This window comes from Fonsecaea monophora, assembly GCF_001642475.1.
Source record: "Fonsecaea monophora strain CBS 269.37 chromosome Unknown Scaff71, whole genome shotgun sequence".
NCBI classification, from domain to species: domain Eukaryota; kingdom Fungi; phylum Ascomycota; class Eurotiomycetes; order Chaetothyriales; family Herpotrichiellaceae; genus Fonsecaea; species Fonsecaea monophora.
This window is the reverse complement of record NW_019174002.1, coordinates 101,959-114,052: the sequence shown is the minus strand read 5'-3', so window position 1 is coordinate 114,052 and position 12,094 is coordinate 101,959. Positions and strand designations below refer to the sequence as shown.

Sequence of the window (12,094 nt, the reverse complement as noted above, 5' to 3'; positions counted from 1 at the left end):
TTTGCGATTCAACTCCGAGGAGCAACCCAACGTTCCGTATGCCCATCTCAGCGTTGAGATATGTGATGCTCGGTCGTGGATTTGCCATGGAAAGAGCGGCAAAGCATGAGTGACTATTTCTATCCTAGGTTGAGATACTCCCTCAGATACATTGTTGGTTTCGTGGCTCAAGCATCAACAAGGCAGAGACAAAGGCACTGCCTCCTCTGGTAAACCTCTATCATCCTGCTTCTGACTTCATTCTATTCTCCATAAAAAATGGTCCTATGAAAGCTCCACAATACAGTAGCACCTGCTGCTTCGAACCCTCACTCATATCGCCACCGAAAGTTGGGATTGGCTCAAGAGACTTTCCTTTGCGCTGTTGACAATCATATGTCCATAGTATGAGCGAATCGCTGACATTCCCGGCCTCAAGCTTGCCCGCGTCCGCGCCTGTTCTTCATTCACTGTTGATTTCGGGATCAAAAGCCCTGGTGCCCTGGGCTTGGGCGTTCTCCTCGTCTGTATGCCCGCGAGTTCTTTCCAAGTAGTCTTCAAACTCTTGCGAGATATCCATCACCTGCTCAATATGGCTGTACCCTAGCGACTCGTTCCTGTACTTCGCCACTTGAGTCGCTGTCCAAAGGCAATTGCGAATCTGTCGGCCGTTAAAGCGTCGTCGTGCCATGACCAAAGCCTTACGTCTGAGCTCTTCGTAAAGCATGGGCACTTTCTTCCCGTTCAGGGCCTCGATGAAGTTGCACCAGATCTCGTATCGGTCCTCACAATTTAGAACTGGATAGTGTATGGCGAGCTGAACACGGGATTTGAAGGCTTCGTCGAATGTGCCGACACGGTTGGTCGTGAGGATGAGAATGCCATCGTAGTACTACTCTGGTCAGCTTCCGTGCATACGACAGCAATTGGGAGGTTTGGACTACCTCCAAAACACGCAAGAATACCGATACTAGAGCATTCCGTGCAAGATCGGTAACTTGCCTCTCCTCCAGAAACACATCCGCTTCGTCAAGCAGCACAACACACCCCCAGAGACTACCCAGGAGCAGAACGGACTCGAGATACTTTTCCACCATCTCGGCAGATGTTCCAACATCGCCACAAGTCACACGGTACAAGGGTTTCTTTGCAACCTCGGCCACGGACTCTGCTGTCAACGTCTTCCCTGTCCCCGGGGACCCATGAAGAAGCATGATCAGGCCATTTCCTTTGTTCTCCACAAAGTCAACGTTTTTCGCACTGGTCAAGTGAATGCTCACGAGGGCTCTGATGGTATCCTTCTTGTTCGACTTTAAAACGAGGCGACTAAAGGCTTCCTCGTTCCAAACGACATCCTCGATATGCTCGACGGAGAGGCTTCTCCATTTCTTGTCGTGGAACGCATACCCGACAATTGTGGCAGGCATGAGAACGGAAAAGGTGTCGTTTGGGGGCTCCTCTGCTCCCATTGTTACACCCTGTTCCGACATCTCCCTTTCGCTTGCCAAAGGCTTTTCCAACTGGGACGGGTGAATCTGTCGGAACGTCTTGTAGTCCACCATGTATTTGGGGTTTGTGACCTGCAGCTCAAAGATGGTCGGGAATGGCGCGTTGTAGCTTACGAGCCTTTGGTGTCGACAGCTCCAGAATTTTCGTCCACGAGCCACCAGCCTCTCCCGAAGGCCTGTCTTATCAAGTCGAAGTGGGAAGGTGGAGAGGCTGCTTATCTGCAATTCGTCCGGATTTGTTGATGGCCATGGAACTGTTATGGTGGCATTGTGTTTTTTGAAACTGCCGTCGAAGTACCAAGTCCAGCAGCTGAGGGTAATATCAAACTTGGAACTCAACTTGACAGTCTCTGTAATATACGCACGCGGGTGATCTTCCTCGATGGTCACAATGAGTTCGTTCGGGGCGAAGAGCTTGCCGAAAGTGTCTCGATGGACCTTGCCGCACGCAAAGTCCCGGTCAATCTTGTCGAAATTAGCGCCCTGTATCTCGTTAATGCAGTGAAGCAGTTGAAAAAGCTGTTGTTTTTCCGGTTGAGGCAGGCTCGGAGCACATCGATCGCGTAGCTCGTGGCGGAAATGATAAAAGTAATCATACGGTGCATAGAGATCTCGAAAAGGGTCCCAATGACCCATGGGCGGTTTGCACAATGTTGTGTAGTCCTCCAGCGCAGTCTTCAATCCCGTCGATATGACGATCTCTTCCGAGCCCGGTTTAGCAAGAGGGCCAGGAGTCGCAAGGGTGCAAGCGTACGGCCTGACTTTGCTAGGGAGACGAGACTCTAGACTCGGAGGGACGGCACCGAAAGCTTGTCTGATTGTTCTGTGGTAATCAGCACAGTTGTAGCCCCTGACTATTCGGATCGGGCCGTTTCCTTGCAGCTGTTGCATCACGGAGAGCCGGTGCTGGCCGCGTAAGGCTGACCCTCGATGGTCATTTGTATAAAGTCGTGGTGGGTCTAGAAAGTCTGCTGAGTCTGGGTGTTCACTGTGGTCCTCGCCGTCGATATCGGGATGATAGCAATGAACACGGTGGATGATGGGACACTCCCGGTCGAGAGATGGATCATCTTGGGCATTTTTCTTGGAAGTTCGAGTCTGGGGATCGCCGTCCATCTCGTTGCGTCACTTTCGACTTTCTGAAGTCTCTGTCGAGAAAGGTATGCTTGTCAACAGCACAGTAGAATAGTGGATCTGTCAAGAGCAATGTCGGGGCTTGTTCTGTTCGGTGCTGGAAAAGTCAAAAACAACAACAATGGTAAGGCAGCGAAGCAAGCCTGGCGCCCACTTCCAGGAGGGTGAACAAATATCATGCAATGCCTGATATCACCTTCAGTTGGGAGAGTGTAATGTTGACAAGGCGCTGCTCAGGCGCAAGTTTTCGAGGTGCGCGGTTGGCCTTACAAACCGCACGTCTGATCTAATCGTTGGCACGCGACTAGAAGATCACAATGAACAATGATTCGTCGTCTCTCCCTCAGGCTGCCACCACTGTCCATTCTCGTGGCGTCAATGCAATGTACAAGATTCTGTGAAGATGTTTGTTGCTGTCACAACTGAAGTTCAGTGTCAATTTTTCGCAGGTTATTGCCACACTGATAAGCATTTGAACTATTCAAAATTGCAGTCTTCGAGGCTCCGAGAGAAACACTGGTCTGACTTCGGCGAGATTGGCCTCTCCTTGGACTGATCCATCGTCTTCTACCTAGCTGCTTCCACCTCAAGTTGGCTTATAGTGTGGCGTTTCCATCACGGGATAGCCTGGATAGGGACAATTGGGATGCCCGCTCAGCTTCTCGAATTGCAAGTATTCGTCCAAATAGCTCTATCAGCTTTGAAGAGGAGAGAGGCTCCTCGATAACCGTAATGGTAGAACCCTGAAGTTGGTCAGAACGGGACAAGAGAAGAGGTGATCTGATCACAAGACACATACCTGATTTCGAAATGAAATACCCATATCTAACAAAGCTTTGGGGTGCACATCTTTGGAGGCAATCTCCGTCCATGCCCTAGAGCAGGAGATCACTTTGTGGTTTGCAATCTCGTGGTGTGCATTCACCACCATCTCTGCTGGTTCGTTGGGCTCCGTGATGCACGAGTAGATCTTGGACAGAGCCACTATTTCTTCAATATAGCTGCTCGGGAGACATTCAGGTACCTCGATAATTCCCTGTACAGCTTATCAGGTATGACCAGTCATTGGAGCTTGCAGAAAGGCCTCACATTATCACCCTTGTGGTATGAATATCCCAGTTGATCGAGGGCTTTTTCACACACCAAATACTTCGCAAACGTTGTCATTCCAGTAAGAACCGGCTGTTCGTATTTTATCGCCACACTTATTCCTCTTTGGAATGGAGGCCTCACTTCCTTGGTCTCTATCATTTTATCGCCCACCTTACTCCAAGTATTTACAGTACTTATGACGAATGCATATCCCCGCGTATTACGTTTGGACACGACAGGAGTAAAGTTTGTGACTCGCTGAGTTCGCAATGCGGAAAGAAGCTGTCGGATGACAGATGCTGAATCGCCCGATCGATCTTCTGAAATCGTATGGGTGAGAAGGGCGAGTTTAGTGGAAGATGACGCCGACAGTGGCTTCAGCGTCGGCGTTTTCTTGTCATAGTGAACCAATGTAAGCATCTCGTTAAGCTTCGTCGCTTGGTCGACTAAAGAATGTTCAGATGTAGGCGAAGCAGTAGCATTTTGCTTGTTGGCGTTTGTCTCCAAGTTCACCGCTTCTCTTCTTATCAGCATGGAGCTAGAGTCGTCTGGATCGTCCCATATCTCGGTCCACACTACCTTCACAATGTGGTCGTAACCTGCGTCAAGTTGATACAAGTAATTGTTGTTAGGTCGGTGTTTAGGAACTTGCGGGTTTTTTGCAGCAGTTGATTGGGTCTTCACATTCGGCCTGACCCGGACTTTCAGTACGAATCTTTGTTTATCGTCACGATAAACATCACCCTGTTCTTCCCAGCACCACTCTCGTTCTGCAGCTTGCGGATTTTCCTGGGATTGAACAGGATCTCCTTTTGTCTGGCTCCCTTGCCCAATGCTGTGGCCAAGAATGCCGGCATCCACAGCAGGCTGGTAGACTGCAACGCTGACTCTCGGATCAAGTGCATCAAGGCGCTGGGCTGGAGAAGCGAGCCTCGAGAGCTCTGGCTACGGATTTTGGAGAGGCGATTGTAGCCGGGCGAGATCTGGGGCAATATTTCGCCCAAAGTGTGAGCCTTCAAATGCTGTCAACGGAGAACGCTCGAGAGGGTGGGCAGAAAGAACGGGGAGTGCGTTGGCTCCTTTCAGGCGGATTCTTGCGTCCATGTTGGGTTGAAGAGGCACGACTATCGGTACCCACTAGTATACGAGCGGCGTGTAGTATGTCTCTTGAGCGAGCGGTCCGTAGGAGAAAGTTACCGCGTTGAATAAAGCGAAGGAGGAACAGCGATGCTTGTCAACCCTTGCAGATCGCATGTGTCGTGTCTCTCGAGCTGCTAGTTGAGATGGATATAGCTGCCGATTCTTGAGTAACGGCAGCATCATGGACAAGAGGATGGAGTTCTTCGCGGGACAAGGGTTGGCCGAGAAGATGTTCAATGTTGGTGGTCAAATCCATGATCAGCACAGCCCCGGCCGCCTGGGGACAGCCACGCATCGTCCCGAAACGGCTGCAGGCCTTGGCCTGGTGAGCTTTGACTTTTGACTTTTGCACGGCTTTTGCTTTACGCTCTATTTGATTCAACGAATGTGCCATTTACACCATTTACGCCATTTCAATATAGTACACAGGTCTTAATCAAAATAAAGGGTGGCCTCCAGAATCCTGCGCGCAAATCAAGGTATATTGAAGTCAGCTATCTCAATACAAACCACAAATCACCTTGCCCTCGACGGTTTACAAGGGATAGATCTGAAAACAGCAAGAGAGCCTCATCACACAATCAAAGGAAGAGAAAATCTCCCATTCGTGTCCACGCTAATCAACATGCAGGGAGGTAAATCTGTCGAGTATTGCTTGCACTCTGCATTGGTTACCGAGATCGGATAACGGATATTGCACGCCCTAGAGCAGCACCATTTGCCCGTGGCCGTGGCAAGCGTCTGGCTGCTGGCACAGGGGAGGTCATAGTCACAACGATTTGACCACGACCTTGGGGGTCTGGGTATGCTACCTTGAAGCTGCCGGAAGTGACTAGCAGAAGCTTCATTATACAACCGTCTCGCGACGCACCCTCGAAGACGGCGTTCAATGTTGCGTATAGCTTGTTTGGCGACTCCAAACTGCTTCCTTTCCGGCGACATAAATCTTCAGTTGCGACGAGAACGAAACAACGTGGTATTTTGGAGAAAACGAGTGTTGCCATGCTAGCCCATTCGTCCAGGCTATGCTGGCGCTCATAGGATGAGACATCACCAAGCCGCGGTTCTCGTGAAGGAATTGATGGGTCTTGCTGGAAAGCTTGAAAAATCAAGCTGCGGAGGACATCGCTGACAACGATTGCTTTTTTGCTCTCGCCTGGGTCCGAGATACACCAAAATATGGGATATGACGATGACTTGAGCAGCGTTGTCACCTCCACAACCATAGCCAAGGTGCGTTGTAAAGCTTGCGGTGCGCTTCTGACGATAAGCATCGAGCTTCTGGGTAGCCGGGTCCATTCCTTCAAACATTTGATTGTCACCATCGTGGCTCGATCATTTTGCTGCCAGGAGACTCGCCGTCTCGAGAAAGACTGGCAGATGCGGAGAATATCCTCGGGTGGTTTCGCAGGACGCAGGGCTTGGATAATTGAGGAGACCTGCACGCGACTGAGTATAGCTTTTGAGTCACCTACATCAAGTTTGACGGCTTTCAGGAGGTTGTGGCTGTTCATGGTATGCTGAATGAGTTGCTGTAGGCTCTGCTCGTGCTTTTGACTCGAGATGGACACCAATTCCAACTGCGCCTGCATGTCCAACAACCGCTGCTCTATCTGTCGTTGACGTACAATCTGTTCTTCCAGGACAAATGACTGGCCACGGATCTCGGCACGGCCCGCAGTACTGGCAATCAATTCCACGTTCTTAGCACAAAGTTCGATGTCTGCTACAGTTTCCTGAAAAGGGAGTTGGGAAGGTCGGAAGACGGCTTTCAAGGCGCGCCTGGTACGATTCGCAGTGTACCACGTAACGGCTCTCTGGAGGAACAGCATGATATGTGCGTACAACTGAGCCACGGCTTCTTTCATCTGAGGTGTGTTGTAAAGCGCCAGTTCCACACGAATACGCGGCAGAACGTCGCCGATGTGGGCCAGGGCCTTTGCTAGTTCTTCCGCGTGTTGTGAATAGTTGGACACACCCTGAGATCGATCAATGCCATTTCTTGTATCCACGCACAGGGGCGTACAGCAAAAATAAATTTAACAGCTCCCCAAGCAAGCCCCGCATGAAGGGGGTCGGCATTGGCGAGGATGTCTAGCACAGCGCCATAACGGGCCATGTTCGCTGCAAAGGCGCCAATCCACCTCTTCGTTCTGGCATGAGGCTCCGACCGATCATCATAGGAATCCCGTGCCCGCTCGACCGTTTTCTTGACGTCTTCGAGCGAGGTCTGGCCACGGATCCATGCTCTTTCACTCGGTGTTTCAGCCAACGCTCGTTCGAAATACTCGACGGCCCTCGCATACGCGTCCGCGGCGATACTTGTAGAACTATGGTGCTCTGTGAGCTATGTGCCTAGCAATACCGCAGGGAAGTTCTCACCTTGTATTTTGGCCAGAGCACCACCAAGCCGTTATCTCATCCTGAGGTCGGGCCACCGTGAGCATCTCGGCGCACGATCAGGTTGGCGACTCCGCAGGCTTCCCGCTCATGGAGCGAGGCATCTCGACAGACTGGCAACATCCGCAGACACCCAGTCAGGCTGGGTGATGAGCAGAGCTGGCCTCGACCTGCGGGCCGCTAGCCGCTAACCGCCAGTCGCAAACCGCCAGCCGCAGTCCGCTGCATCCAGTTATTGCACCAAACCAGTGTTGCAAGCGAGCGAATTGTTGATGGCTCGCTCTTACCGTGCAGGCTTGGCAACTGAAGCCTGAGCAAAAGCCGTTTCCTCTTGAGTCCCACGAATTCAATCTTTCTCTCCTTCACACTAATAACTAGACCTCGCCCTCCGCCAATTATCACTTCTCATCCCGGATCACAGCCCGTCCGCGTGCTCGTGCCTGCCTGATCCAAATGACCTCAAAACAAGGATTGCCACGGTGATCGTAACATCGCAAAGGCTGCATATCGACACTGTGCACAGCAAAAGACGCTCCATAATATGAGCGTTGCCAAGAACGTGTAGACTGAGGCGTTGTGTTGAGGGGCAGAGAGATAGACGCTTCCCCTGCCGAAGGATCTCACAACACGCCTATTCTCACGATTAAACCCCTAATTCTGTTTCAAACGATGCCTCTTACTCCCGAAGACATCGTCAGAAAGTACATTGACGACGGAAGTTCGCTGGAGCGGGTGAACCAGCGCAAATCCAATCTCAAGATCGCCATCGTCGAGCCTAACCCGGTGTGGCCGCAGCGCTTCCTCGACGTCAAAGCCCGGATTGACGCTGCGCTGGGGTCGACAGCGCTCGCAGTCTTTCACGCCGGATCGACCAGCGTGCCCGGCCTGCCGGCCAAGGACGTCATCGACGTGGACCTGGTGGTGCGGGACGTCGAGGACGAGGCCGCGTACGTCGACGCGCTCGGGCGCGCGGGCTTCGTCTTCCTCTTCCGCGAGCCCGCGTGGCACCAACACCGCTTCTTCGTCGACGAGGGAGACCGCCCACTTGATGACGGATACCCGGTCAACCTGCACGTCTTTGGGCCCGACTGCCCGGAGGTCGAGAGACACCGTATCTTCCGCGAGTGGCTCGTCCGGTCGCCCGATGACCGCCACCTCTATGCCACCGTCAAGCGCGAGTGCGCCACGGCCGCCGAGACGGCCGGCGAGTCCATGCAAGAATACACGGTGCGCAAGGACAAGGTAGTCGGAGAGATTCTGGACCGCGCATTTCGCGATCTGGGCTATATCAAGTAATTTCAATCAATCAATCCTCCTAGCTGTACTCATCCATCATTAATCGCCCCACAACCCTTTTCTCCTCGCCTCGACACGATATACTTATATCTATCAAATACAGTAGTCAACAGCAGACACTACCAGATACCACCAGACATCAACATACACTAGTATATACATACCAGCATACATTCGGAATACCCAAAAAGAAAAGGAAAAGGAAAACAAAAAAGACACAAGAGAAAGGCAAAGGAGGACCAAAACCAGAGAGAAAAAGAGAAGAGAGAAAAACAAGATATATCCTGCGCGCTCAGATATCTCTGTCTCACAAGTAGGTAGATAAGATTGAAAGTATCCATAATCATGGTCATGGTCATAATCGTGACGAGTGCAATATGTATGTACCTGTACCTACTACCTAGGTGTATATATTTAATATATGGTATGTACGTATATCCAAGCACTTGGGCACAGAATACTACATCATGAATGATGATGATGCTGATGATGATAGATAATTCCACTATCGATGTGGTTGGGACAGAACAATAAAATCAAACATGACCTCCCAATCTCCCTTCCGGACCTGGAAATGCAGCAATTTGCCGATAGCGAATGCAATGTGAGAAAACCGCCCCGAGTCTAATGGAATGATCGCTTTCTTTTTTTCGCGGAGCGTCGAACAAACCAAAACTTGAATGGACTTGGTGTCCCGCGACAAATCTTCTTTTTGGCTTGTTCCTTATTCCTGTAGCCAGAAAACGCCGGTCGCTATGCGCCCGCCCCATGCAAGTCGAATAAAAATCCATAACAGCAAACTACCATCCCAGCGGTTCCATATTTTGGGGAGAAAAAGTGGACGACAGGATATTCCTAGGAGCTGACTCCTGTTCATTTCCGACGGTGTGGCTTTGTACCCCAATTGTATCCAAGGGTGGTATAGCTCCGAGGCGGGATTTCTTGTGCGAACAAAGACCCTCGACTTTGCTCACCAGGTCTCTGCGATGTATTGACCCGAGCTCTTTTTCTCATCCCAGAAGCTCTGTGCCTCCTCACGATTCAACTTGCCCTTGGCCATTGCCACATCAATCAGCGCGGCCTCGACACCTTCACCCATACCCTTGGAACTGCCACAGACAAAGATCCTCCCGTCCACGGCGTTGATGATAAACCAGACCAAGTCTGCTTGGGCACGGACTTCTTCCTGGACGTAACGGCCTTGTCCCCGTCGAGATTGGACAACTTTCTTCACTTTGTCTTCGTGGACGCCCCAATCACCGGAGTAGAGCTCGTCCACAAGACTATCCCGCACCCCCTGGAGCACCCAGACTTTATTGGCGCAGTTGGCCGACTTCAGTCGACGATGGACGAATCCCCGGAATGGGGCGATGCCGACACCGGCCCCAATGAGAAGCATAGGTCCGTCGCTGACAAATTCACGAGCCAGCGGGTTGGCCATGAGGCCTCGGAACATGGGGACCCTGAGATCCAAGTCGCGAGGGTTCTTTCCTTCCTGCTCTGCCTGGATGACCTGCTTTGCTAGTCGCTCCAAAAATCCCGATCCCACGCCTGTCCGCTTGCCCGTGGCGTAGTCATCTGCTTCGTGGACCGTGACCGCAATTTCGATTAGTCGCCGGCATTGTGTGCCGTCCCGCTGGCGCGAGATGGTCGGATCCTGAGACAAGGAGTAAAATCGAGGCATGAGTTGATTGAGGACAGAGAGCAGATGGTCAAGAGGAGGTCTGGAAGAGGGAAACGCGCTGAGAAGTTGCGGAAGAGTGATGTATGGTCCCGTTCGGAGGTCGCAGAACGCTGCCTGGCCTTGTGCCGAAGACAGGTACATCAGAATCGTCCTTTCGTTTTCGTCTTCTGCATGCTCAGCCAAGAGCCGAAAGAGCTGTTTGGTGGGCGGATAGCTCTGAATGTCCGAACACCAGGTCAGTAGCTCCCTTCGCGTGGTGACAAGTTCCCGAGCCTTCTCTTCTCCCCAGATCGTTGGCCATCTTCCAGTGGTTGTCTTGAGTAGTATCGGCTTATCGCGCACAAAGCTTGGCACGCCTAACAGATCTAAGATCTGATTGACCATGTCAGGTGGATTGGCGGCGCACACGCCAATAGCGCCTCCTACGACAAAGTCAACATCTCCGCTCTCCTTGGGGTAGTCAGTCACATCAATGTCGAAGTGGTATGTTCTTTTCTCCGCCCCAGGCTTCGTCAACTCGCGGGCGTGGAATAGAGGTGCTGAAAATACCTCGTAGGGAGGGTGCGGGGTGACGAAAGTGGGTGGGTGTTTTAGGATTTCCGGCTTTTGGCTATGGGGCTCTGCATAGGTACGTGCGGGCGAAGTTGACAAGGGTTCGAATGACACTGTCTTCGGCGGTACCTCGACGACGCCTGAGAGCTCGCTGTCCAAACTCAGATGGCCCAAGTTGATTTTCAAGCTTTGGAAGGCCGGACTCTGAGGGGCTTTGAGCGGTCTATGACCCGGACGAGGCTTCTTTGTCTTGAGCTCTTGGAGCATGCAACAACCTCCACCACAGCAGGCTTTCTGGATCAGGGCAGTCGAAGCGCCGCGCTCACCCAAAAATCGTCTTGCATCTTCCGAATCTTGAGAGACCAACAGCGTCGACGCCCGTCTCTTCCTACCCTGTGGACTTTGAGGTGGCTGACCATTCAAATCCTCGAAGGGGACGTCTGAAAGATTCTCGGTCGTCGGGGTCGTGGGTTCGGTGCTTATGCTCGAGGCACTGTCGGAGTAGGAACTCGAGGGGCCATTGGAGGTCAGTGAGGGCGAAAGCTGCGAGGCGGAGATTGAAAGTTTCCTCGTATCCAGAGGCTCTTCGGGAATGGGGTTATTAGGGTGTGAATGGGCTGTGAGAGGCAAAGGGTGCCCCGGAACCATGGTAGTTGACATCTTGGGACGAGCGACAACGCTGTGAGGAGCACCTATCCGACAGATGTGTTTAGTGTTTGTGCAGTGATTGAGAAGAGATTTTGCGTGACAATGTAGGAAGCTTTCCCCTGCTCCATAATAAAAGAGCAGCCCACGCAGAGCGATTAACCCAGAGATTTCGCAGCATTATGCATTGCTGAGTACGGCTGGAAGCGGGTTGTGTGGGCTCAAGAGGCTAAGAGGGTTGGGGAACTTACGGGCAGTTGAGGAGATGATGTAAGGTGCGGAATGAGTCCTCGGGATTGAGTGGCAGGCCAAGAATAGCCCTCGACTTAGAACGCGTCCAGACACTTTGGACCGGAAGAAGCAGCAGCCGTCGACAGGAAGAGAGATATTAATGCGAAAGACTGTTTAACATTTCCGAAAGGCCCTTGCTTGTATGTGCAATGATAACTCGGTTGAGCAAAAGTTGTCGAAACCGAGAAAACGAGAGAAAAGGCACCCCCAAAGTGGGAGGAAGATGTGGAAAGAAGCTGGAAGGGCGAAAAAGGTGGTGGGATGGGAAAATCGGAGAATCGATGGGAATAATTAATGATGGATGGAATGGGGGGGTGAAGGGGGGATGAAGGGATCTTTTTAGATGCTGGCCCTTTTTTTCTTGTCGGCTTTC

General features: G+C 51.8%; 5 protein-coding genes across 5 annotated transcripts; 1 reads left to right on the top strand and 4 right to left on the bottom strand.

The window, feature by feature from the left end:
- Positions 1-442: 442 nt before the first annotated feature.
- Positions 443-2,603, bottom strand: AYO21_08333 (hypothetical protein; the record flags this gene model as incomplete). The annotated part of the gene is made up of 2 exons (XM_022658278.1): positions 443-871; positions 924-2,603. 2 exons carry the CDS (start codon positions 2,601-2,603, stop codon positions 443-445), a joined length of 2,109 nt encoding a protein of 702 aa, XP_022509431.1.
- Positions 2,604-3,217: 614 nt separating this feature from the next.
- Positions 3,218-4,817, bottom strand: AYO21_08332 (hypothetical protein; the record flags this gene model as incomplete). The annotated part of the gene is made up of 4 exons (XM_022658277.1): positions 3,218-3,364; positions 3,421-3,657; positions 3,711-4,602; positions 4,663-4,817. 4 exons carry the CDS (start codon positions 4,815-4,817, stop codon positions 3,218-3,220), a joined length of 1,431 nt encoding a protein of 476 aa, XP_022509430.1.
- A 707-nt stretch (positions 4,818-5,524) lies between these two features.
- On the bottom strand, positions 5,525-7,300 carry AYO21_08331 (hypothetical protein; the record flags this gene model as incomplete). Its single annotated transcript, XM_022658276.1, has 3 exons — positions 5,525-6,832; positions 6,880-7,183; positions 7,236-7,300. 3 exons carry the CDS (start codon positions 7,298-7,300, stop codon positions 5,525-5,527), a joined length of 1,677 nt encoding a protein of 558 aa, XP_022509429.1.
- A 622-nt stretch (positions 7,301-7,922) lies between these two features.
- On the top strand, positions 7,923-8,549 carry AYO21_08330 (hypothetical protein; the record flags this gene model as incomplete). Its single annotated transcript, XM_022658275.1, has 1 exon — positions 7,923-8,549. The coding sequence occupies one exon, from the start codon at positions 7,923-7,925 to the stop codon at positions 8,547-8,549; it is 627 nt and encodes a 208-aa protein (XP_022509428.1).
- A 970-nt stretch (positions 8,550-9,519) lies between these two features.
- Positions 9,520-11,445, bottom strand: AYO21_08329 (hypothetical protein; the record flags this gene model as incomplete). The annotated part of the gene is made up of 1 exon (XM_022658274.1): positions 9,520-11,445. The coding sequence occupies one exon, from the start codon at positions 11,443-11,445 to the stop codon at positions 9,520-9,522; it is 1,926 nt and encodes a 641-aa protein (XP_022509427.1).
- Positions 11,446-12,094: the final 649 nt, after the last annotated feature.